A 27,077-nucleotide genomic window follows, 5' to 3' on the forward strand; every position below is an offset into this window, starting at 1 on the left:
TGATGAATCCTTAAGCTCCTTGCCGGAAAAATCTTCAACCAGATACCTTAGAAAGATTGCTCTTTGGTGACGTGGACGAGACAGGACACTTGGATAAGACGACTGTGATCTGTCATCCGGGAGTTGTAATGGCAGGAAACAGTGGGGATATTCAGCCTTGAGGTTCCAGTCCTGACTGACTCTATCAAGGACACTGGGGCCCTTTTATAACAGGGAGAAACAGCTCCTGCTCAGGTTGCCTGTGGAATCCTAAACTTGTTCTTTTTTTTTAAATTAATTTTGTTATTGTGATGAGCATGTGTATATATATAAAATATATATATACATTTATAGCAAAAAAATTGCCATTTTTCACATGTACAATTCACTGACATTAATTACCTTCATCATATTGTGCAACCATCACCATGATCTATTTCTCGATTTTTCCATTACCCTTAACAAAAGTTCAGTACCTCCTAAGCAATGACTCCCTCTTTCCCCTCCCTCTCTCTTGCATTTGCTAACCATTAATAAGATTTGGTCTCTATGTGTTTGCCTATTTCATAAGTAGGATCATATAACATTCATCCTTTTGTGACTGACTTATTTCACTCAGCACAACACTCTCAAGTTTCATCCATGACGTAGCATGTATCAGGACATTGTTTTTCTTATGGCAAAGTAATAATACTCCATCGCATGTATGTATCACATATTGTTTATCCATTTATCTGTTGGTGGACATTTAGGTTGTTCCCACCATCTGGCTATTGTGGATAGTGCTGCAATGAACATTGGTGTACTCTAAATTTCTTTAAGTAAACGTCAGTATTAATCTGAAGCTTCCCTTTTTGCCCCAACTTTATACTCTAGTAGAGATTTTGAGGCATCTGCTTCTTACCAGCTTAGGAACTAGAAGAAAGAAGAGAAATAGAACTAGGTGTGAGATACACTAACTACCACTATTTGAGTACATACAACAATCTACATACCTTGCTGATTACAATACAAATCATTTAATCTTTATAATTATTCTGAGGGGTAGATAAAACTAACCCCATTTTACTCAGGGGAAAACTGAGGCTCAACTTAACAGATTTTTCTCATGGAAACACAGATGGAAAAAACAGGGTTGGCACAACTTGCTATTCCTAGAATATTCCTTGGACTTCCCTGCCAATAGTCATACTGTGTGGTCCACCTGGAAGACCACTGTTCATCCCTACCTGTCTAGATCCCACTACTGTTAAAAGGGAAGCTCCCATGTAACTTCTTCCATAGAGCACTCTCTCTTCCCTCCAAGGTGGAAGTAATTGCTCCTTTCTTTCTTTGATGGCACTTTGTACCTTTTTTATGACATGCCAAGCCCCCCTCTGTTCAATATGGCCATTTATGTGTATCTTATTTCCTCTGCTAGAATGTAAAATCCTTGAGGGTACTGACAGTCTTCGTCACATTGGTATTATCCAAAGCACTTAACAAAAACATGTTTGTTGACTGAGGAACACAGAGGTATTGCAAAAGATGAAATATCAGGTACCATGTACCACAGCCCCCTGTTTGCAACTCAGACGAACAAGATCTGAGGGTTCACTGTCATCAAAAGCAAATGCTGGACTATTTCCAGAGGGCATCTACCCCATCCTGGCTTCTACTTCAAAGTTTCCTCTAAGTCCCAGCCGCGGCCCTCTTGATCTTTCCATGTTTGCTCATTAAAGTTAATTTGGGACATGAAAAGACCCAGGACTGAATATGTCATTACAGCCCTGTCTTCTTTATGCAGCCACTACAGAAAAAACAGGTAAAAATAAAGTAGAGGTTGCCCATATGAGGCCAGTGAATGCGGCACCTGTTTAAACCCGGGCCCTCCATTCACGGACTGACATCTTCAGTCAGCTTTGAGGATGCGAAGAATATTAGGGGAAGTAAATTATGTCCTTCATAGGGATATTATGAGTCTTCAAGAAACTGACCACCTCTTCTTCCCAGGGGATTAAGGAAATAACAATTCATGTGAAAAAATCTTATCTAAGAGTCTTGACCGTGGGCTAAAAGCATTATTATTAATATTATCAGTTACTATTTTATGAGTTCCTACTATGTGCCAGGAGCCCTGGTGGCGCAGTGGTTAAGAGCTGGGCTGCTAACCAAGAGGTCAACAGGTGGAGTCACCCACTCCTTGAAAACCCTGTGGGGCAGTTCTACTCCGTCCTATAGGGTTGTTATGAGTCGGAATCGACTCAACAGCAATGGGTTTGGCTTTTGGTTACAATGTGCCAAGGATTGTGTTGGGTGTTTTTCATGGATTATCTCTTTTAATTCCCACAGTAACCCTCTAATATGATACTATTATCAACCCCATATTACATATGAGGAAAACAGGGCTTAGAGAAGTTGAGTAACTGGACTTAGATCTTATAGCTAACGAATGTCAGAAATGTGACAAAGCTGGGATTTCAAATGTGACAGAGTGTTTCCAGGATCTGTACTATTAACCCCCTTCTCTACAGCTTCTCTGGGTATCTCAAAATGTTCTAGCCTTTCTTAACAGGCAGAAAAGACCCTAAGCAGTAACTGCTACATCAGACGGTGCTGCTCTGCAGGAAGTACCAGTGAGGTGAGGCCTTAACTTTTATTAAATCTCATATATAAAAAATTTACTTACTTAAAGAACAAAAGAATAAAGGCTGTCACATAAACTGTCAGTGCTGTGAGAAATCAAGGACAACTTTGCCTACATGGCACACTATGTTTCTTAAGATTCAGTGGGACTGTTTGTAAAGGTTCCTGAGAACTGGAGGGATAAGGAAAATTGGAGAACATAGAAACAGAGTAATGTGTCACTAATCTCAAGTGGAAATTTTTATTCTAGTAAATGTAGTTACTCATTCCTGTGGAGATATTTTTAAAGGCAGAACTTGGGTCTGGGACCACAAATGGAATATGGGAAGAGTAAAATAAAATGTCAGACAGAAGTCTAAACACGTCAACTATCCCAATAAATTTAAGTATATTAAATTCCCCTATCAAAGTACAAATTTTCGGAGTGGGTTAAAACATGAAGTCAAGCTATATGCTCTTTACAAGAGCTATGCCAAAACAACTGGGTACCAAAAGGTTGAAAACATAGGCAAAAACATATACCAGGGATATAATAAAAGAAAGCAGATGTTATCACGCTGATATGAGACAAAAGAATACTCACGGTGAGAAACCTTGGGGCAGCTCTACTCTGTTCTATTCGCTATGAATCAGAACTGTCTTGAGGGCACACCACAACAACCAACAATGCGTGAACAATACAGCATTTATATGCATAAAATAAAAAAGAGAAAAAGTCCAAAGTCATAGTCAAATAATATACTCATCTCAGAAATAACCATATTATATATATATATATATATATATATATATATATATATATATAGAAAATTTGAATACTGTTCTGGGAATATTTATGAAGAAACACAACACATCTCTCCCCACAGGAAAAAAAAATGCAGAAATAACATCAACATAAAAAGGACAGTAAAAGGAAACACCATACAATTTATTTGAACATTAAAAGACATTCTTCTAAATTACTTTTGGGTTAAAGGAGAAATAAAAATGGAAATGAAAAAGTGAATGATAATGACAGCACCGCCTACATCACGAACTGTGGGATGAGGCCAGAGTAGACCTGGGTGAAGAAGGAATTCTCCAAGCCCTTCCAGGGTCATCATCAAAGGGTGACTGAGCAGGCTGCACTTTAGATCCATCCAGCATTGCCTTCCCCCTGAGCCTTCAGGCTCCTCATTCTGGATCTACACCATACAGTACAGTAGCTACTGACCACTTGTGGCTATTTAAATTTAAATTAATAAAATAAAAAATGCAGGTCCTCAGTAGCATTGGCCACATTTGAAGTGCTCAATAGCCCCGTGTGGCTGGTAGTTACCATATCAGGCAGCCCTGATTATAGAAAATTTCCGTCATTGTAGAAAGTTCATGATGTCAGACAAGTGGCTGTGGCTATGGCTGAGGGACCCTCAGGATTGTGGGGTTGGGAGTGGGGGGGGGGCGGTCTCGCTGCAAAACAGCCAGTCCATAAACAACCTCCATGGAATTTTTTAGTCAAATTGAGTTTTCCTCATAAAACAGCTTTCCAGGTCCGCCGTGTCCACAGGCTCAAGCCATCTGGCAGTTCTACTAATCGTTCACCACCTTTGGCTTCTCTCTCTGTTTTTTTGTGGGCGGTTTCTGGTTTGGGATGAGTGATTCCCATCTTCAAAGTCCTGGGATCAGGATGCTTATGTTTCAATGAACCTTGATGTAACCTTGATGCCTGGCCAACTTGGGGGTATGAGCATCCCAGAGACTTTACCTGGGGCTATATGACCCATCTACAAAGCACTTTCAGCTTGAACTTGAGGTGCACTAGTGCACTCTGGTGTATTTCGGCCCTTCTCCTCTATTAGCATCCTTATCCCAGCTTCCAGGAGTAGCCAAGAGGTAGAGATAAAACAGATGGCATCTGCTTGCCCCAAGTCTCCACTGTGTCCCTCAGGCCCACAGCCTTGATGTGCTAGACGTAACATTACGAGAGACCAAGGCAGCCTTTTCTGATGCCTGCAGTCCACTCTAGGTACACTGGGTACTCAGACACACGTACTGACTCTTTACTGATGGTAAATATTTAGTGGAGCACCAAGAACTTCTTTCCCTCAGAGCAGCTCAATGATTTCCCAAGCAAAGGCAAGAACCACAGAAATACCAGGGATTTCTCCTCCTTGTTTCACTCCATCAGTGTCGTGCTCACGGCAGCTTCCCCTTGTGCCTCCTCTCACTGAACACTCTGAGATCTTCCAGGCGTTTTGACCACTAGCAACAAAGGAAAAAAGATAGAGGGAAAAACACAGTCCGTTCTATGCCACAGCTGCCATATTTTCCCTCCTCCCTGTTCTCTCTCTCTCTGTTTAGAGAATACAGATACAAAAAAAAAAAAAAAATTTTTTTTCCTAATAGAGAGACTGAGGTTCATCTAATTAGGAGAAAATTGGGGCTGGAATCCTGGTCTCTTGATTTTCAGTCCATTTTCTGTCCATACCCCAGCCTTCCTAAAGCTGAGTTTCTACTGTAACGTCTTAACTTTGGCTACTTCAGGGTATAGGATTGCAGGTGCTTATTTTTCTCTCATTTTTTTCTTATGGGTTTTTCCAAAATTTTCAACAATGCCTATGTGTTACATTTACATTAACTAGGGTAAATTTGCTGCTGTAACAAACAAACATTTTCATTGCTTAACCAAAAAAAAAATTTTTTTTTTTTTCGCTTATATGTGATATAACTCAACGGCACTGGGTTTTGGGTTATATGCAGTTCAAAATGGGTAGTCCTGATCAGTGTATACATCTCCTACAATGAGTAATCTAGAAAACCCTATTTCTTACAACTTGGGGCTCCTCTACCTTCAACAACATATGACTTCCAAGTAAGTTGTGAGATTCCAAAAGAAAGGAGGATTTTATGGGCAAGACCAGGAAGTAATAAATATCACTTCCACTTATATTTCATTGCTTAGAACTTAGTTCCAAGGCTGCATCTGACTGTAAGGCAGGGTGGGAAATTTAGTCTCCTGATATACCAAAAAAGAAAATGAATTTTGTAACTTGCTGGCCAATATATGCCACACTAATGTAAGAACCAGAAATGAAAGTTAAAGTTAAAATGAAATGAAGATGGCAAGTCTCTCTACAAAGCAACCTTAAACTCTCTATTCTATGACACTTCTATGCTCAAATTCCCACTCTCCCACTGGCAAGAAATGGCTTCCATCTTCAAATGAATGAAGAGATTGGATTTGTCTGATATTAAGTGGGCTTGGGAAAGAATAGATATTTGGATGAGAGTGAGGGCTCAGAGGTAGTGTTGATACCTGAGTGTAATCTCTCCTCCTCCTGACTAGGGGAGCTAGCCGTCAGCATCCAGGTGCTGCCTCTCTGTCCCACCACATTGCTTGTACCCCGAGGACAGGGCAATTAAGCAGAAGACTGCGAAGTCAGCGCAGCTCGTCTTCAGCAACAAACTCTCCTTTCCTTCAGCACATTTACCAGAGAAACTCTATTCCCTGTACCCTCTACAGTGAACTCAGAGTGATTTGTATGTCTGGAGCATGCCTCCCATTTCCTGTATTTTGTTCTCCACCAACACCTCTAATTGAAGACTCATTCCTTGGATAAAACAAATTGTCATAGAGCTGATTCCAACTCATGGTGATCCCGTGTGTGTCAGAGTAGAACTATGCTCCATAGGGTTTTCAATGGCTGTTTTTTTGGAAGTAGATCACCAGCTTTTCTTCTGAGGCACCTCTGGGTGGACTTGAACCTCCAATATTTCTGTTAGCAGCTGAGTGTACTAACCGTCATATGTAGACGGTTGCGTTCGAGTGCCTAGGACTCTTTCTTCTTCTATGTCTTAGACACCAAGCAAACAATAACTGAAGAAAAAAGTTGAGGAGATATTTAAATTAAAATATAAGGTACTCACTGAAACTATCCTTTTGACAGTATATGCATATTAATAAGAAATTACATCTTGACACTCCAAAATTGATCTTAAAAGGTGGCTTTTCGGATTCATTCACTGGCCAATAGACAATGATTTGGGGGCAGATAAGGAACTTTCTTGGTTGTCCCCAAAATGTGTCTGTCACAGAAGAATGAAGAGGCCAAGTGGGTGCTGAGTAGGTATATATGTGGGCATATACCCAAATATTTATAAACTTTTATGTTAACAAAGAATATTTTTGACCTCAGTATACAACCACATATGAGTAAAGTCTTAAAAGATACAGAACATTCTGTGTGTAACCCAGGTCTTCTTTGGATAACCCCCATCCCCGTGCATCTCTCCACTGCCCCTCTGAGCAATGGGCAGGAGCAGAGGAAGCAAGCTATGGGAGAAAGGGACAAGTGTGAAAGTAAGTGCCTCAAGAGTCTAAAAGCAGAACTCCCTCAAGAATACATTCCTACAGGTGCAGACTAGGAAATATTCATCTTCTTTGGCAGAATTGAGTTCGTTCCCAGTGTACTAGATTGGAATGGAACAATGAGACCCACTCACCAAAACTGTAGGCTGTTGTCCGGAACTTTCATTCTCTTGCGGGGGGGAGCAGTGGGCAGAGGGAGATGATAAAAGTAGATAGATGTTAGTTCTCTATATACAGCCCAAAACTTGAGAGGCCCTGAGGGAGAGGAGAGAGAGAATTTCTTGAGTTCTATTCTTCACTCCTTAGTCGGACAGACCTGTAATTCCATGGGAAAATTCAATGGTCATTTTTACCCAGGGTTATATCTTTACTCTTATGGACTATACCAGACAATAGTGATCTCCAAGGCCATAATCTTCAATGATTCTCTCCTGTATCCTTCATGCCCTTCCAGGAATAAGGGGAGATGGGCCATGCTGTGGAAAATATCCTATGGAGGTGTGTTGAAGATGGCAACTGGCTCCATTTTAACAGCTTATGTGGTCATCTGTCTTGATGATGGGATGGTGCTGATGAGTAAGCAGGTGCCACCGAGATTTATGTATCCCAAGGAGTGGCAGCACCTTACCATGTTCATCCTCCTCACCCTCCTTGGCTGTGTAGATGTCATAAGCAAGAACCTGCTGCCTCAGAGATGTGTGGTCCTTGAAAAAAGTACACTGGTCCTGACCTTCTATGTGCTTTTGCTGCTGTTGGTGTCACACATTCAGGCTTCTGTAGGGGTGGAGCTGCAGGTTCATTCTCTACTCATCTTGGTGGTGTTCCTGCTGATGCTGGTGTTGACCGCAGAGCTGTGGGCTCCCAACATGTTTCACCTCAGGCTAATTGAGACTTTTCTATTTCTGATGATGGGCTCCTGGCTCATGCAGGCAGGCTTTATTCTGTACAAACCTGTCACTGGATACCCATGGCAGGACGATGACATGAGTGACATCATATTTGTCACCACCTTCTTCTGCTGGCATATCATGATTAACGCCTCATGTCAGCTGGGAATCTATGGCTTCTCATCCTTTTGGTATCGTTGTTTCTGTCCTGGCGTGAAGCTCACAGTGTCCAAAGAAGCTCCATATCATGCCAGCCCTCTGCGACCCCTCTACAAGTTGTTGCAGGAAGTGGAGCCGTCAGAGAAAGATGACCAGGCTCTCCTCCTTCCAACAAGCTCACCTTGAGACAGGGCCTAAGATGCCTGGCACAGAGTCTACCCTCATCTTTGTCTTTATGCGTTCTTTCAGCCATGGGCGTTGCACCCTCTTTGGTTCCCAGTGAAGGTAATGGTCCTGAAGAAGAACAGTTGGCCCCATCTGTTGTCCCTGCCCACAAGCCTGTAATCACTGAGGAGATGGGGAGACAGGGACCTGAGGAAGGGATGTTGATGGGACTCTGTGAGGAGAAAAAGTAGAAGAGGAGGATAAGGCCCATAGGAGTAGGGAAGTGGGTAAAAAAACAGCCATGATGGGAAGAGAAGGCAAAAAAAAAAAAAAAAAGGGAGACCTTTAAAGGGAGGAGAGCAGGGTCTAGCAACCACGCTGTCACCAGCTACTTTTCCAAGCTTTTACCAAGGAATAAAGACTTCTCACAAATCAAAACTGCAATAGGAGGCATTTCTATTTGCCAACCACAGTGACACCATCATGTGGAAACAGCATAAACAGATACATAGTACAATTCACTTAGGCCAACTGGTTGAAATTATCTCAATAATTTTTTTATTTGGGTACAGTAACATCATTTCAAATTTTGTATGTAAAAATAGAGTTCCTACTTTTATATGACAGTTTTTCAAATTTCCATAAACCAAATTTTCATTAAACACCACCATATTTCTTATTCCTGACCTCTAATCAGCCAAAGCAAGGTGCTTATCTACTTTTTTAACTACCACCAGCCCACCCAGCAATTTACTGGATCCTAATTTACATTTGAGCTTTTGCCAAATAACATTCTTTTCAACTTAGAAAAAGCCATCACCAGTCACCTTTTTCCTACATACCCACATATATAGTGCTATTTTATATTGTTGTTGTTGGTTGCTGTTACGTCTTCTCCAGCTCATGGTGACCCCATGTAAAACAGAATAAAATGTAGCCTGACCCTGTACCATATTCATAATCATTGGTATGTTTGAGTTTGTTGTTGTCTTCCAGCATGATAGTGGACAACATTCTTTTGTGATTCATAAGGTATCCATTGGCTAATTTTGAAAGTAGACCACCAGGCCTTTCTTCCTAGTGTGTACTTGTCTGAAAGCTCTACTGAAGACTGTCCACCATGGATGACCCTACTGCTATTTGAAATACTGGTGGCATAGCTTCCAGCTTCACAGCGACATGCAAACCACCACAGTACAACAAACTAACAGGTGGGTGGTGGAATGGTATTTTATACCCAGCATTAAATCCCCTTGTACCTATTCAAAGAATAATGACCAGTTCGCAGAATATCTCACAACATGGATGATTTGGAGGACATTATGCTGAGTGAAATAAGTCAATCACAAAATGGCAAATATTGTATGAGACCACTATCATAAAGTAACAACAAAAGGTTTACGCACAGAAAAAAAGAAAAAAAAAATTCTTTGATGGTTAGCAGGGATGTGAAAAGGAGGGGGAGGGAGGGAAAATTACCAAATAGATAGAAGACACATGTTAATATTGGTGTGGGGAAAGGCAATACACAATATGGGATAAGTCAGCACATCATGACCAAGGCAAGAGAGGACACTGAGAGGAATACAAGAATAAAGGGCAACTATTTGGAGCCCTGGTGGCACAGTGGTTAAGAGCTCAGCTGCTATACAAGAGATCGGGAGTCTGAATCTACCAGTTGCTCCTTGGAAACCCTATGGGGCAGTTCTTAGTGTTGCTATGAGTTGGAATGGATGCAAAGGTTTTTTATAGCATAGACAATCCTGCAACAACAGTATTAACAAACAATAAGTTACAAATGGCTGCATAGGTAGATAGATATGCCGAGAGATGTGGAGGAGTGTAAGTGAGGAAAACCAACAGCAGATACAAGTTTGGTGGTGGTTATTTCTACATATATAACTATAGGTGCTTCTCATATGTTAATATAGACAACAGAGCACACAAGGAGCACAACCAGGGAAACCTTTTAGACATAACCAAATACCTTGCAGGATGAAGTTCCCAGACTTGAAGGCAAAGGACCATGGACTTGGGGACAGCTACGTCAATTGACACAACATAGTTCATAAAGGCAATGTTCTGCATCCTACTTTGGTGAGTAGCGTCTGAGGTCTTAAAAGCTTGCCAACAGCCATCTAAGATACAGCTATTGATCTCTTCTCATCCAGAGCAAAGAAAAGTGAGAAAACCAAAGACTCAAGGGAGCAATTAGTCCAAAGGGCTAATGAACCACAGCCTACATAACCCTGAAACCAGAAGAACTAGACAGTGCCTTGGCTATCACTATCAACTGATCTGACTGAGGTCCCAGACAGAATGGGAGAAAAATGTAAAACAAAAAATCAAATTCACAAAAAAGACCAGATTTACTAGTCTGACAGAGACTGGAGAAACCGCTGAGACTATGGCTCTAGGACACCCTTCTGATCTGGAACTGAGCTTTTTCTGGAGACCACCTTCCAGCCAAACAATTGTCAAGCTCATAAAATAAACAATACCCTAGAGGAACATGCTCCCTGGAACAATCATTTACACAAGATCAAAAGGGCAATGTTTGCCCAAAAGATGAGAAGGCAGGAAGGGGTAGAAAACCAGGACAAAAGAAAACAAGGAAGCCAGGGTGGAAGTGGGGAGAGGGTTGACACGTTGTGGGGAATGAAACCAAGGCCATGAAACTATCAAATAGGAATCTAATTTGCTCTGTAAACTTTTACCTAGTGCACAATGAAAACGACAACAACTTACACTAAGAATTTCACTGTTTAACTCATTGGCTAGAATTCAATAATAGTGATTTTACAAGCTAAAAAAAAAACAAAATCCTCTTGTACCACTATCACCAAGAAGTTCTCCACCCCTTGCCCCCGCCCCCAAATTCTCATATATTCCTTTGATCTGGAACTCTTCAGTAACTCGTCTAAATCTGCTTTGCTTTTTCACCCATGCTGCCAATAACATTCTCCTTTGCCCTGTTTCTAATATTATTTCTCTTGGGGAGGTTTCGACTGACCAATTGAAACACAGGTTTCTAAGGGCAGGGAATCTGTCATATTCTAGTTACCTAATTTCCTCTGCACATTCTATTAGCATATAACATTATCCTGTACATAGTTCGAATTTAATAAAGTCTTATTTATTTCCAGAGCCTCCCTATGCTGTCTTTCCTAAATGAACAGTCTGACTGTTCTGTGAACCCGCAGGCAGACATGATAGTCCTAAAGCCTGAGTCACCTACTGAACAGCATGTGTGTGATAAACTCCACTGACCTGTTTGGAACTGTTTACTCTGGAGATCATTTTATACTCTACCTCCATGAGGTATGGAAACCCTGGTGGTGTAGTGGTTAAGAGCTATGGCTGCTAACCAAAAGGTTGGCAGTTCGAACCCACCAGGCGCTCCTTGGAAACCCTATGGGGCAGTTCTATTCTGTTCTACAGGGTCGCTATGAGTCGGAATCAACTCAATGGCAATGGGCTTGGGCCATAAGATATGCTCTGTTAGCTTTCTAGAAGTCTCCATTTTACATACCACAAAACTAGGACTCCTACAGGCTTATTTACCCAAGGACTCACGACTAGTCAGAGACAGGCCAGGGATTTAAGCTGGTGTGTCTGAAAGTCAGGTCCCTGGGGTGGTACAAATGGTTTGCCCTTGACTACTAACCTAAAGGTTAACAGTTCAAACCCACTCAGTGTCACCTCAGAAGAAAGGCCTAGAGATCTGCTTTCTTAAAGATTACAGCCCCCCAACACCCCCCGCAAAAAACCCTATGGAGTTCTGTTTTACTCTGTAACACATGAGGTCGTCATGAGTCAGAATCGACTTTATCACAACAGGGTAATGGATTTTGTCTAAAAATCAAGGCCCTTCTTCTGTTGTCTGGAGCCCACAGACTCCTCTGCAGAGACTGGCGATGTGACTGATCCAGAAAACAAAATGGGTAGAAAGCAGGGAGCAAGGAAACCCAGTGTGTGTGTAATTATCCATAATCCTCCTAAAGAGTACATACACGACGTCCTGTCTCTGCCCCCAATTCCCCCAAGTGTGGAGAGGCTGGCAGGCCTCCATCCTCCTGCCGGGGCCTACATTTCAACATGCAGGTCAGAGAGGAGCCTGGGACGAGATGTTTCTTTGACAACGTGTTTCTAATTTTTCTTCTTGTTGCACCTAGTTGCTGGGCTCTTTCCCACTATTTTTCTTCTGGGATTTCTTTTTTTTATTGCCATTCCTGAATAGAGTCCTAGAAATGATGAAGAAACCCAGAAAACATTCCCTCACTGCTCTTAATTTGTGCTCCAATTCTGAACTGATAAGCAAATCTCTGGTAATTAACATATTTCTCCCAATATGATAGATCATAAAATATATCTCCCAGGAAATACCTTGCATTAACAGAAACATATTTAAGTTAAATGTGTCCCTCATCAAAAAAAAAAAAAAAAAAAAATCCCAATGTAATAAAAAAAAAAATCCACTCTAAAATATATCTGCAGAAGAAACCTATGAGAAGAGCCCAGGTCTTTTTTATTTTTTTTTAAGAAGAAAAAAGTGAATAAATTATTTCACCAGCTTTCCTAACACACTATAAATATTGCATAATTAAAAGTGTGGCATAGGAGCAAGCAAGTACCATAAACCTATTAGTCAACATAGCATAATAGAGACTCTAGAAACAGATCTATGTAATGGGAGAATTAAACACATGTCAAGGGTGTACTCTTCAAGCATTTGGAAAAAAAAAAAACATAAAGTTAGTTTATTCCTCACACAATGAACACAAAAAATGATCATTGCAAAGTTAAACATGAGTAACAAAACAATAAAAGTGTTCTGAAGGAAATAAAGGAAAATATTTTCTTAAAAAAAGATGTGAACACTTCCCTTGAATTAAAAAAAAAAAAAAAAAAAGCTCTGAAAGCATACACATTTTACTCTAATCTTATTTAAATTTCCTATAACTAAAGACTTGAGAAAAAAAGATAGAAGTGACATTATGGGGAAATGTTCCCAATGTATCCAACAGACAAAAAAAAAAGTCAATACCCAGAGCATACAGAGATATTCAAACATTAACAAACTAAAAAAGGGGACCTAAAAGAAAAAAGTAGACGAAGGTGTCACGGATTGAATTATGTCCCCCCCAAAATGTGTGTATTTACTTGGTTAGGCCGTGATTCCCAGTATTGCTTGGTTATCCTCCATTTTGTGATTGTAGTTTTGTGTTAAGAGGGTCAGGGTGGGATTGTAATACCATCTTTACTCAGGTCATCTCCCTGATCCAATGTGGAGGGAGTTTCCCTGGAGTGTGGCCTGCACCACATTTTATCAAGAGATAAAAGGAAAGGGAAGCAAGCAGAGAGTTGGGGACCTCATACCAACGAGAAAGCAGCACCAGGAGCAGAGCACTGCCTTTGGACCTGGAGTCCCTGCGCCTGAGATTCTCCCAGGCCAATGGAAGACTGCTGACAAGGACCTTCCTCCAGTGCCAACAGAGAGAGAAAGCCTTCCTCTGGAGCTGGCACCCTGAATTTGGACTTTTAGCCTACTTGACTGTGAGAGAATAAACTTCTCTTTGTTACAGCCATCCACTTATGGTATTTCTGTTATAGCAGCACTAGATGACTAAGACACAAGGATATAAATGACCATGTCTCAGAAGAGCAAATGGCTAATAAGCATAAGAAAAATACACCTAACCTAACTATTATGAGGAAACCCTGGTGGAGTAGTAGTTAAGAGCTACAGCTGCTAACCAAAAGGTTGGCAGTTTGAATCCACCAAACGCTCCTTGGAAACCCTCCTTGGTTTATGATGAAAGGCAGATTGTTGTGGGTTAAATTGTGTCTCACCAAAATAAGTGCTGGAATTCTAACCCCTAAACCTATGGATGTAATCCTGTTTAAAATAGGGTTTTCTTTGTCATATTAATTAGATTATATTCAAATAGGGGGGGTTCTAAATCTAATCACTTCTGAGCTATAAAAAGCAGATTAGACATGGAGACAGACATACAAGAGGGAACACTGGTGGTATCTGATGATGGATGCAGACGAATCTACAGACCCAGGAGCCCCAAAGATTGTTGGCTACTAGAAGCTGAAATTTAAATGCTTGTCTACTGTGGTGGCTAATATTATGTGTCAACTTGGGTAGGCCATGATCCTCAATGATTTGGCAGACACTATATCATCCTCCATTTTGTAATCTGGTGAGAGCAGTCAATCGATTGTAAGGGGAGTTTCCTTTGGGGTGTGGCCTGCATCCAATATATAGATGGATGTTCTGGCAAGGTGCATTTACACGGACTCTCTGTCTATCCTCCACTCGTCCCATTAGACATCCGGTTCTTGAGATGTGGGAAGCCTACAGCCTGCTGCATGACCTGCAGATTTTGGATTCGCCAGATCCTACAACCCTATGAGCCAGCAGCCTGACACCTGACTTAGAGATCTGGGACTTGCCAGACCCCATAATTGCATGAGCCATTTTCTTGAAGTAAATTTCTCTCTATGTATTTATATGTATCCTTTACTGGGTTTGCTCCTCTAAAGAACCCAGCCTAAAACAGCTACTAACCGAAAGGTTGGCACTTCAAATACACCCAGATGTGCCTCAGAAGAAAGGCCTGGTGATCTTCTTCTGCAAAATCAGCCATTGAGAATCCTTGGGAGCATGGCTCTGCTCTGAAACACATGGGGTCACCATGAGTCGGAACTGACTTAACGATAAGCGGTTAGAAGCTGAAATAGACAAAGAAAGGACCACCCCCAAAACCCACAGCCTGAATTTGAACTTCTAAACTCCTGAACTGTGAGAAAACAAGTTTCCTTCCTTTAAAGCCACTCCTTTGTGGTATTTCTGTTACAGGAGCACTAGGTAACTAAGACCCAGGTTTAAACAAAATGAGATCTTTTTTCCCCATCAGGTTGTCAAAAGCATTAAAGCAACTATATTTTTCATTTCTGGAGAAGTTTCAGGGAAAGGGAATTCTTAAAGGCTTAGATGGCATTGTAAATTGGTCTCCACACTCTTGAAGTCAGTTTAGCAGAATGTGTCAGAATTTAAAATGCTTATATCCTTCGAGCGAGCAATTCACTTCTTGGTGTCTGTAGCGAACTCGTCTTTTGAGCCTAACAGCATCTTTGAAATGTCTTCTGTACATTTTGATGAGTTGCCACACTTCCTGGCCTTCCTTGTAGCTAGGGTGCAGACATGTGAACCGATTAGACACAGCCGCTCAAGACTTCAACAAGCAATGAGAGGAAATTGGCTCTGCAGGAGGCTTCTATTCTATGACACTTGTTAGTTGCCATCAATTGATTCAGAGTCATGGTGACCCTCCACTTGTAACATGGCTCATCTAAATTGAGATGAGTTAAAAATACCGGAAATCAATTCTATGAATGGTGACGCCCAAGTCGTGATTACGCAATGAGGTAAAAAGCCCATATTATAGAAAATTGTGAAAAGGAAAATCATGAACGGGTATGTCAGAGGAAACAAGGCATATGTGTCCCTGCCAACTAAGAGATTAGAATGTTGTTTCCCACCTCTTGTGAGCTTTATTTCATAAGTCAATGACAAACTCCAAGGCTTACTAACCCCTCCTTAACTAAGATGCAAGTCTGGGACATGAACAAGTGGGCTGCCTCAGCCCTTGTGTTGATTTCCCGTGGACCCACCCTCTGAGCAGCCCTGCCTGAGCTCAGCCGATCCACTGGCCTCCCCTCTCCCTCTGGTATATTTCTGCAAGGTGAATTATAATCATTCAGTGGTAGTGGTGATGATGATGGTGGTGATGATGATGAGGATGATGATGGTGATGGTGATGATGATGATGTCGCACCTTCTAAACAGGAGTTAAATTAAAAGATGCTTTTGGAAAGCACCACACTAAAACCCTACAACCATTAACAGGGTTTAGTAGGCTTCCCTAGATACCATTTCTGACCTCCTCCATGAGTCATCCCTTTCGCTAAAACTTTAAAATGCATTTATCACTGAACGTGTCATTCTATACTGCCCAAATCTGCAGGGTCCAATATGGCAACCACTAGCCACATGTGGCTATTGAGCACTTGGAACATGGCTCATCTAAACTGAGGTGCACTGTAAGTGTAAAATACTCACTGGATTTTGAAGACTTAATATGTAAAAAGGAATGTACAATCATTTATTAATAAATTTACATCAATTACATGTTGAAATAATATTTTGGATATATTGGATTAAATATAATATCTCATTAAAATTTTTTTAGCCTGTTTAATGTGGCTATCAGAAAATTTAACATTGCATATGTGACATTTTATTTCTATTGAACAATAGTAGTCTAAATAGTTCTCTAACGCGTGTGATGTGTGTGTGGTTGGGGGGAGGTTTTGTGCTTTCAATTAAATTGTAAGCAGCTGGAGAGCAGGAACTATGTCCCGTACTTCTTGACAAGCCCTGCAGCACTCAGCAGGATCCACAGCAGTTAGTAAATTTATGTGAATTCCCGAGGACCTTCTTGCTTGCTTTGGCATTTCATGGTGCTATACAAGTGGCAGTGGCTATGCCTGTGGCCCCTAAGGAAGGCAGCATGGAGTAGGGGAGAGTCTTGTGTAACAGCCAGGCCATGATGGACCTTCTTTGGCTCCTTTGGTCAAGCTGAGTTTTCCTCATAAAACAGCGTTCCAGGTACTCCGTGTCCACAGACTCTGAAGCTGTCTGGCAGATCTGCTAATCATTCACCAATTTTGGCTTCTTTCTCTACTTTTGTGGGCGCTGTCTGGTTTGGGATGGGTGACTACAGTCTTCAAAGTCCTGGGATCAGGATGTTTATGTTTTAATGAACAACATGTGACCTTGATGCCTGGCCAAGGTGGGGGTGCGAGCATCCTAGATGGGACCTTAAGTGGGCCTACTTGCCTTGCATACATGCCACTTTCAACCTCGCATTGTCTTTAGGCCCTCTTACTCTAACCACTGGCACCCCACTCACATCTGCCAGGAGCAGCCGGGGAAATGAATGTGGGAGGCGTAGGAAGCTCTGCTGCCCCCACTTCACTTGGACCACAGCCCCAAAGTATTAGAAGCAACATTATTGTTGGGTGCTGTTGAGTCCAACTCATAGCAACCCCATATGACAGAGTAGAGCTGTCCCCATAGGGTTTTCTTGGCTGAAATCTTTAAGGAGGCAGATGGCCAGATCTTTCTCTCACAGAGCCATTGGGTGGGTTTGAACCACCAACCTTTTGGTTAGCAGCCAAGCACTTAACCATTGCACCAATGGGCTTCCTGAGACACATTAAGAGTGACCAAATGCATCCCCTCTTTGAGGCCTGCAGACCACGTGCTGTGCAGCCCAGCCCTGCTGACCGATACTTAGAGGAGCAATGGATCCCATGCTTCTCCCAGAGTGAAGCCAAGAACCAAGGAGCATGCCTATGGTTATCTCCTCCCTGACTCACTTTAAGAGGGCGTCACTCTCAGGTTTTCCTTTTCAATCTCTTCCCTCTGAGCATTTAGCTGTAAGTGCTTCCCAAGCGTTTTGATAGTTCGATAGTTTGTCAAAAGGGAGAGAGGGACAGGAGAGAACATGCTCACTTCTGCGCAACAGCATCCATGTCCTTTTAATTTCACTTAGAGAAAACTAAGGCCAACACTCATCTGGTAGATAAGGGGCATGATATCCAGCCAATCAAGGGAGAACTGGAAACTAGGCTCCAGGTTTCCTGACTTCCACTCACGTTGCCTTCTTACAACTGTGTTTCTACACCTCACTGGTAACAACGGTCACCTCCATATAGGGGGGTTATGGGTGATTTTTAACGTTCTTCTTTTAGTTTATGTATTTTTACCTAATTTTTTCACAATGGCTATAAGAAACAAAAAACATTGCCATTGAATAGATTCTGACTCATAGCAACGGCAGAACTGCCCATAGGGTTTTCAAGGCTGTAGATCTTTACAGAAGCAGACACAGAGCAGCTGGTGGAATCGAATCGCTGACCTCTTGGTTAGCACCTAAGTGTTTAAGCACTGCACCACCAAGGGTCTTACAATGGCTACGCATTAATTAAAAAAAACTCCTAAAATTAAAATTTTAAGTTAAGCAAAGCAGGTTATTTCAGAAAGAATTTAGCTTTTTATTTTTCTACTTGCTTCACATTCAACCAATTCTCTCAATAGCAAGAAGTGATCTACTGCCATTCTCAAGGGCAGACAAAGAGTTGATTTTTCTGCCATTAGTGGTATTATGGATGGAACTGTGTCTTCCAAATATATTTATCAACTTGGCTAGGTCAAGATTTCCAGTATTGTGTGGTTGTTCTCCTTTTTGTGATCTGATATAATTATCCTCCATTTTGTGATGTGTTGTAAATCCCAACCTCTATAAGTTAATGAGGCAGGATTAAGGTGGTGTGTATCCTGAGTCACCACCTTATAAGAGGGTGCGACTCAAACCATGCCCTTACTTAAGGCCCACTCTTACCTTAATCAAGTCATGCCTTTACTTGAGTCCACCTTTTATCTTACAAGAGATAAAAGGAGAGAGAAGCAAGCAGAAACAAGGAAACTCGCCACCACCAGGAAAGAAGAGCCAGGAGTGGAGTGCGTCCTTTGAATCCAGGGTCCCTGCACTGAGAACCTCCTAGACCCAGGAGACAGCTGTAACACTGGAAATAGTGCAAGACAGCAAGAAGTGGCAGCAGAGAATCGGCAGTAGCAGAACCAGGAGACTGACAGGAGATGGTAGAGTGAGTGTGCTGACCCACAAAGCTAGAGAGTTGAGTGCCTTCAGGCTGAGGCTTACTGGTGGAGTGGGGTGCCTCTGGGCACTTATAGGTGAACCTGAAGAGCTTTGCAACACTTGTCCTAGCAGGGCACAGGCCAGGCCGGGCTGAGGGACCAAGGGCCAAAGGCCGAGAGGGAGAGAGAGACAGAGCTGCCTGCGGGCATGGCTGAGAAGCTATCCTGGCTGAAGAACTGTATCCTTAGTCATTTCTGATTCTGAATTATAACCTGTTATGCAAAGATACATGGAGATCTCCAAGGAACGCCGGGTCCACAGATGCTGAAAGGAGACAAGGATCCTCCTCCAGAGCCAACAAAGAGAGAAAGCCCTCCCCTAGAACTGGTGCCTTCAATTCAGACTTCTAGCTACCTAAACTATGAGAGAATACATTTCTGTTTGTTAGAGCCATCCACTTGTGATACTCCTGTTACAGCAGCACTAGATGACTAAGACAAGGGAACTTGAGAAACAGTAGATATTTGGATGAGAGTGAGGGTTCAGAGGCAGTGCTGGGACCTGACTTTAAATTCTCCTCCTCCTCACCAGGGGCACTGTCAGCATCCAGGTGCTGCCTCTCTGCTCCACAGCATTGCTTATACCACGAGGACAGATGATTATACAAAAGACTGAAATTAGCAGTTCATGCTTGGTGATGGACTTCTCCCTTCAGCAAAACTACCACTCTCAGGGAAACTCCTATTCCCCGTACCCTCTGCAATAAACTCAGAACCTGGATTTGTGTGCCTGGGGCATGCCTCATATTACCTGAACCTTGTTCTCTACTCTTCCCTTTACCTTATACTCAGCTGGCTGTCACCCAGTACCTAGGACTCTTTCTTTCTAGGTGCATTAGACACTGGCCAGGTAATAATTGATAAGCAAAGTTGATGGACTAATTTATATTAAAAGTAAATGGCTAATATTAGCTCACTGGAGTTTCTCTTCTCAATGGTATCTACATTTTAACCAGGAACTACACCTCACTCCCATGTATCAGTTAGAGATGGGTCCTGAAATCAGAATGAGATAGAATGAGTGAGGTGGAATACGGATTTCTCATAGAGATTAGGTCTTACACATTTGTGGGAGTTGATGAAGAAATCTAAGGAAGGCCGTTACCTCTGCTGCTGTGTGGTGGGCCTGAGGTCATTCCAGGTTAACGTGGCAGCAGTCAAGAAGAACACTTTATATGAAGTGGGGAAGAGCAAGGACACACCGGATCCCTGAGGAGAAAGTGGCAACTCTAACCACCTCACACTAATGATGCAGGTGACCTGCAGAAAAGCTGGTGTCCTTCACACTAAGAGAGGCTGGAGAGCTGCAGGCCTTGCTTCTGGCCACGCCAGTAAGGTGAGCCTGCAGATCAGCAACAGCAGACAGAAACTGCATTGCCACTTAACGCCCTACACCAACCTTCAGAGTGAACTTAGACTGCTGCTTCCCTTCCACCTTCAAATTTCTCTTGGGACCAACTCTGACTTAACCATATAGGGAAAGGAATTCTAGGAAATATGGTTCAAGGTTAGTTAGGTTGATGCACTACAAAACCACCAGCCAAAAAACCAAACCTGTTGCCACTGGGTCGATTCTGACTCATAGCGACCCTTTAGGACACCGTAGAGCTGCCTCATGGGGTTTCCAAGGTTGTAAATCTTTACGAAGCAGGCTGCCACATCTTTCTCTCATGGAATGGCTGGTGGGTATGAACCACCGACCTCTTGGTTAACCACTGAGTGCTTTAACCACCGTGCCGCCAGGGATCCTCAGACAACCACCACAACCCTTAAAATCAGTCTCAAAAGATGGCTTCTCAAATCCATTTACTGGCCAGTGCAGACTCTGAAGTGAGGATGGGAGGATGTGAGGGGATGGAGGAGAGGGAAGTTTCTTGGTGTTCTTCAAATGTATGTCACAGAAAAATAGGAAAGCCAGATAAGTGGTAAATATGTATTATATGGGCACATATCCAAATGTTTGTGAATTTGTGTGTCCAGAAAGAAAACGTTTGACCTTACAACTGGGCCAGAGTTATCTGTGAGAAGTATTGAAGGATCCTCAGGAATTTGTGAGTGTCCCTGGGTTTCTCTGGATACTATGGTAACCACAACTCCCAGTTCATGAACATATCCCCTTCTCTGAGCCTTGGGAAGGAGAAGAAGAAGGAAGCCATGGAAAAGGCAAAAGGAAGCCCAAAGGCAGCCTCAAGGGCCATAAAGTGGAGTGTCTGAAAGCACACCTTCACCAGCTTCCTTCTTTGGCAGAAGCCAGTTAATTTCTGATGTTCCAGAATGGAATGGAACAACGAGATCATACCTCACCAAAGGTGTAGGCATGTCTCAAGACCATTTCCTCTCTGTGAGGGAGCAGTGGGCAGGGTGAGATGATAAAAGTAGAGGGAAGGCAGTTCTTCCCAAAGCCCAGACCTTGAAGTGGATGCTGAAGGTATGGCCGTGCCTTAATTTTGTCTCTCCTTCGTTTAGACGGACCTCTAGTTCAATGGGAAACTTCATCGGTCATGTGTTCCCTGGGCTGTTTCTTGTCTTATATGGACTGCATCAGGCAATAGTGGTCTCCAAAGCTGTGATATTCAATGACTCTCTCCTGTATCCTTCGTACCCTCCCAGGAATAAAGGGAGATGGGCCATGCTGTGGAAAATATCCTATGTAGGATTGTTGAAGATGATGGCTGGCTCTTTCTTGATAGTTTATGAGATCAACTGCGTTAAAGGAGGGTTGATACTGATGAACAGGGACATGCCACCAAGGTTTATGTATCCCAAAGAGTGGCAGCATCTCACCATATTCATCCTCCTTACCCTCAACGGTTGTGTAGACATCCTGAGCAAGAATTTACTGCCTCAGAGGTGTGTGGTCCTGGAGCTAGGTGTCCGGATCCTGACATTCTACGTACTTCTGCTGCTGTTGGTGTCACATACTCAGGGTACAGTAGGGGTGGAGCTGCAGGTTCACTCTCTGCTCATCTTGGTGGTGTTCCTGCTGATGCTGGTGTTGACTGCAGAGCTGTGGGCTCCTGGCATGTTTCACCTCTGGTTGATTGAGACCTTTCTGTTTTTGATGATGGGCTCCTGGCTGGTTCAGGCAGGCTTTATTCTGTTCAAACCAGTCTCCAGCTACCCATGGCAGGACGATGACATGAGTGACATCATGTTTGTCACCACCTTCTTCTGCTGGCATGTGGTGATCAATGCCTTATGGCTTTTAGGGATCTATGGCTTCTCTTCCTTTTGGTATCGTTGTTACCATCCTAGCTTGAAGCTGACGGGGTTCAAAGAAGCTCCATATCACGCCAGCCCTCCAGGACCCCTCTACAAGTTGCTTCAAGAAGTGGAGCAGTCAGAGAAAGATGACCAGGCTCTCCTCCTTCCAACAAGCTCACCCTGAGACATGGCCTAGAATGCTTGGCACAGAGTCCACCCCATCTTTCCCTTGTGGGTTCTCTTGGTCACGTTCATTGTACCCTCTTTGGTCCCCAGTGAAGGTAATGACCAAAGCAGAGCAGTTGATCCCCATCTGCTAATGCATCCGCTGTCCCTGAGCCTCTACTCACTGAGGAGATGGGGAGAATGGAACCTGAGAAAGGGTTGCTGATGGGGCTGGGGAAGGTGGGGGAGGGGAGTAGGGAGGGAGTAGAGCAGGGGAATAGGGACATTTGCAAGAAAAGCCGTGGTGGGAAGAGAATGCAACAGAAGAGAAGTCCAGGAAGGGAGGGGAACAGAGTCCAGCAGCCATGCCATGGTCAGCTGCTTCTCCAAGCCCAAGTGATTGCCTTTTCCCTGAGGAAATTAAGATTTCTCACAATTCAAAACTGCAATCATTCAAGTCTAATCCCGATAAATAAGAGCAGGTACTCGTGTTTGCTCACTGAAGTGGTGCCAACATGTAGAAGCAGCGTAAACAGAATTTATAATTAATTTACATTTGCCTTCCGCTCAATTGATATGGGTTAGCTTCATTTCAAATTCTGCACATAAAGCAAGACTTTATTAATACTTCAATATCATAACATTTCAAATTTGCATAATTCAGGTTTTCATAGAATCCAAATGCTCTGTATTTCTCCAGCCTCCTATCTTATTACTCTCCTATTCTAGCTAAAGCTTACCTAGTTCACCTTCACTACCCTTACACACATCATTTACTAGATCCTACCCTTGGGGCTTTGAAAATTTCACTTCCTTGCATCTCACAGAAAGCCAACCAGCAATCACATTTTTACAATATTATTTGGGACCCAGCATAAAATCCATCCCTACCCCCACCCCGCTGACCACCCCCAAGAATTCCTTCCCAAAGAACTCTCATCCACTCCTTTGTTCTGGAATTTTTAGGCACTCATACTAAATCTGCCTTCTAATTTTGCCCGTACAGCTGATACACTTTAGTGTTATGTTCCTCGAATCATTTCTCTTGGGAAGATTTTTCTCACCAACTAAAATATAGGCTCTTCAAGGATAGGGACTTTGCCATACCCAAGTTATATATTTTCCTATGTATGTTCCAACTATGTAAGATGTTGTTAGCTGCCATCTAATCAGCTCCTGACTCATAGGAACCCTATACACAATGGAAAGCTTTTCCATCCTCTGCCATTCTCATGATCAGTTGTGGATCAAACCATTGTGGTACACAACGGTTTTCATTGGCTGATCTTTGGAAATAGATTGCCAGGCCTTTCTTCCTAGTCTATCGCAGCCTGCAAGTTCTGTTGAAACCTGTTCAGCATCATAGCAACATACAAGCCTCCACTGACAGAGAAGCGGTGGCCGTGTGTGAGGTGCGGTGGCCACTAATTGAACCCGGTCTCCTTCATGGAGCACAAGAATTTTACCACTGCTTAATAAAAAAGCTTATTTGCTTCCAGAATCTTCACTACCACCACCCAGTTCTTTCTAAATGTGAAGTCACATAGTACTGCCTGGACAGCTTCTTTGAACACTCTGGGAGACACCAACAGTCCTGAAACCTGAGTCATCTTCTTAGTAACGGGCTTGTTCTCTTCCTCGTTCTTGGGCATAATAAAATCCACCAACTTGTGTCTGCAGTGTTTACACTGTTTTTGTTCTGCAACCCTCACAAGCATCCTGTAAGGAACCTCCAGAAAACTGAGACTTCAGCAGGTTGAGTAACCCAAAGTCACACAGCTGGTATGAAGCAAGGCAGGAATTTTAGTGCAGGTGTGTCTGACTCAATCCAGTGCTGTGTCCTCTGGCTCACAGTAAGTCTGCTTATGGGAATGGGGAAGGGAATGGGCCTGAAGAAGAAATTCTCAGAAAAAGGAAAAAGGTCATCCAGGAGGCCTAGCTGGAGTCCGCAGCACAGTGTGTGTGAAGTGTGAACACATTTTTTTTTTTTTTGTGCCCTCGAACTCCGACTTATAACAGCCCTATAGGGCAGAGTAGAACTGCCCATAGGGCTTCCTAGACTGAAATCTTTACAGGACCAGATCGCCAGGTCTCTTCTCCTGCAGAGTAGCTGGTGGGTTCCAACTGTTGACCTTCAGGTTAGCAGCCAAGCACTTCGCCACGGCCCCACGAGGGTGCATTTGTGAACAATCTAGGCTTCCTAAAAGGTATATTTGTGCCACACCTTCTGTTTTTCCCCACACCTGCCTTTCCCCCCACCACTGGGACTGAGAGTCTGGCAGGCTGTCTACTTCTGGCTGGGTCTTAAATTTCTGGGCTCAGATCCAAGTGAGGGCTGGGGATAAGGCTTTCTTGTGATTAAGTTTTCTAATCTTTCCCATTTCCCCTTTTTTCTTAGTTCCTTAGACTCTCTTCAGTGACATCTCTTTGTGGTGGCAGGGCAGGGGGGAGTGGTGGTGAAGAGGCTCCTTTTCTCTTCACTACTCCTGCACACATTTATGGTAGAGGAAGAGAAATTGCAAACACTGTTAGCCACCTACTTCCAGTCATTTGCAGCCGAGTTTTATAATGATAAAGAAATTTCTTGTAATGAATTGATATTCCCAACACAACACTCTTACATATAAAAATCCAGTCTTGGTAGTAAGCTTGCATGCTATTTGGGGACTTCAATAGTCACTGTGCGTTTTCAAACAAATGTTTGTTGGATATGATGTAATTTTAGTTTTGGGAGAGATATCGTGCAGGTGGATGATCTCCCTGTACATCTTATACATCTTAATTTGCCATATTTAAGGCGTGATAGAAAAGGACGTTCACTTGAAAAAACATTCCCAACACTCAAGCTTTGGGGGAAGTTGGTAATTCTCACATTATTCCACCAGAGGGCACTACCTTCACATGCCCGAGCTAAGCCTCTCGCTCTCCAACCCCAGTAAACAAGTCTGGGAACAACCCATTTAAAAGGAGTGGGGGGAAGGGAAAGAAGAAGAGGGCAGGAAAAATACAGAAACAGACCAAGTATTGCCCAAGCATCCAGAAAATATACCCCAGGGCTGTTTGTTTCCCGTTAAAATTTGGCACATGAATGTGAAATAAACAGGGATTGGAATCAACTTAAAGGGTGGGGAGGGGAGAAGGGAGGAAGGACTGTGGATCCAGCTGAGGAGTTCTTGGGGCAAAGTACCAGCTAAAGAACACACTCCGCTACAAATAAATTTTTTTATCACTATGCTAACTTTCCTACACTTTTTAAGCCTCGATAACATTCCAATTAATCTACAGAATAAAGACAGATCTGTATATACATTGAGAATAAAGAGAAAAATTTATCAATGAAAATCTCAGAGTCACAAAACAATGAAACTAGGGACAGATTATTAGATATACAAAACAATCTCCAAAGAGAACCTGCACTTCTTTCCTCCTGGTCATCTAGGGTTAGGAATCCCTGGGTGGCATAAACGGTGAAGTGTTGGGCTACTAACTGAAAGGCTGGGCTGGTTCAAATACGAGGTGCCGTGAAAGAAAGGCCTGATGACCTACTTCTAAAAATCAGCCATTGAAAACACAATGGAGCACAGTTCTACTCTAAACCACATGGGGTCGCTATGAGTCAGAGCCGACTCAAACAGCAACTGGCTTGGTTTTGGTTTTGTCACCTAGGGTTAGTCACAAGGAAACCATAAATTGAATGGCCATTATTTGTGAGGCACTGGGTAAGCCCAATGTAGGATTGAGAAGTCCCTGCAGTTTATTTTCCTCAGTGGGTAGAAACGGATTTCAGGATTTTAGAGGCGGTAGCCCAGGAACATAGCACCTACAGTCTGAGGAGACTGGAGAAAGAGGATCAGAAAAGGGCTCTTAAAGATTCTAACTTAGAAGCACATTAGGCTCTGAAATACCGCCCTGACGTGATTTAAGTAAGTTGCTACAAGTTTTCTAGGCCTCAGTTTCCCAGTCTTTAAGACAGGATGGTTTGAAGATCTGATTCTAGTATTGCATGGCTTTAATTTTCTCAATAGGACTTATTTCCCCATGTTCTTAGCTAAGTGAACTTGATTCTCCCCAACTCTCAAAGTGGTTTCCCATTAGAGACAAGATTTGGGGTAGGCGTCGAACAGAGCGAAACCTTCAGTCATAACACGAGTTTTGGGAAATGGAGTTTTCCCTGTATTTCAATGATTTCAACAAGTGTTCAACAAACCTTACATTGGGCCGCAGAGAAATGGCTGAGGCTTAAACTTCTAACTTCCTCTCCTTTCATCAAATAATCAGAAAGGATATAAAAAATAAATTCTCTGAGCCTACAGTTAGGTACTGAATTGAAGTATGACCTGGTCTTTTCTTCTTTTATTGTGCAGAGTAAAATCTGGAAACTTGGCCACCTGCAGCTTCTCCATAAAATATGGTCTAAGAGTAATGCTATCAACTGCTAGAGTTGTCTTTTTCTCTCTTTTGTTTTTGCTTTAAGATTTTACCGTAATCTATCCTTTTGGAAAGAATTGGTGTTGGTTTATTCAAAAACAGACTAGTTTATAATTCTGGGCTGGGTTTCCAGGATGTTCCTCAGTCCTGATTCTTAGCCGTGTCTCTTTAGCCCAATTTAAGGCTTTGCTTGAACATTCATCGAAATCATCCAAATATAGAGAAAACTTCCTATCTCCAAACTGCACACTATGGCCAAAGGTTTGGGTTGGCTTGAGCCCTACCCATATCTTGTGAGTGTAAGGCACCTGCACAGGCT

The 27,077-nt window shown here is 42.7% G+C and overlaps 2 protein-coding genes across 2 annotated transcripts; both read left to right on the forward strand.

The window, feature by feature from the left end:
- Window positions 1-6,935: 6,935 nt before the first annotated feature.
- On the forward strand, window positions 6,936-8,369 carry LOC100663325 (transmembrane epididymal protein 1). Its single transcript, XM_003410968.3, has one exon. The coding sequence runs from the start codon at window positions 7,279-7,281 to the stop codon at window positions 8,182-8,184; it is 906 nt and encodes a 301-aa protein (XP_003411016.1). The 5' UTR covers window positions 6,936-7,278; the 3' UTR covers window positions 8,185-8,369.
- Window positions 8,370-20,783: 12,414 nt separating this feature from the next.
- Window positions 20,784-22,349, forward strand: LOC100673580 (transmembrane epididymal protein 1A-like). The gene has a single exon (XM_003410856.3). The coding sequence runs from the start codon at window positions 21,381-21,383 to the stop codon at window positions 22,347-22,349; it is 969 nt and encodes a 322-aa protein (XP_003410904.2). The 5' UTR covers window positions 20,784-21,380.
- The last annotated feature ends 4,728 nt before the right edge of the window (window positions 22,350-27,077 follow it).

Source organism: Loxodonta africana, chromosome 25 (genome assembly GCF_030014295.1).
Source record: "Loxodonta africana isolate mLoxAfr1 chromosome 25, mLoxAfr1.hap2, whole genome shotgun sequence".
Classification (NCBI taxonomy): domain Eukaryota; kingdom Metazoa; phylum Chordata; class Mammalia; order Proboscidea; family Elephantidae; genus Loxodonta; species Loxodonta africana.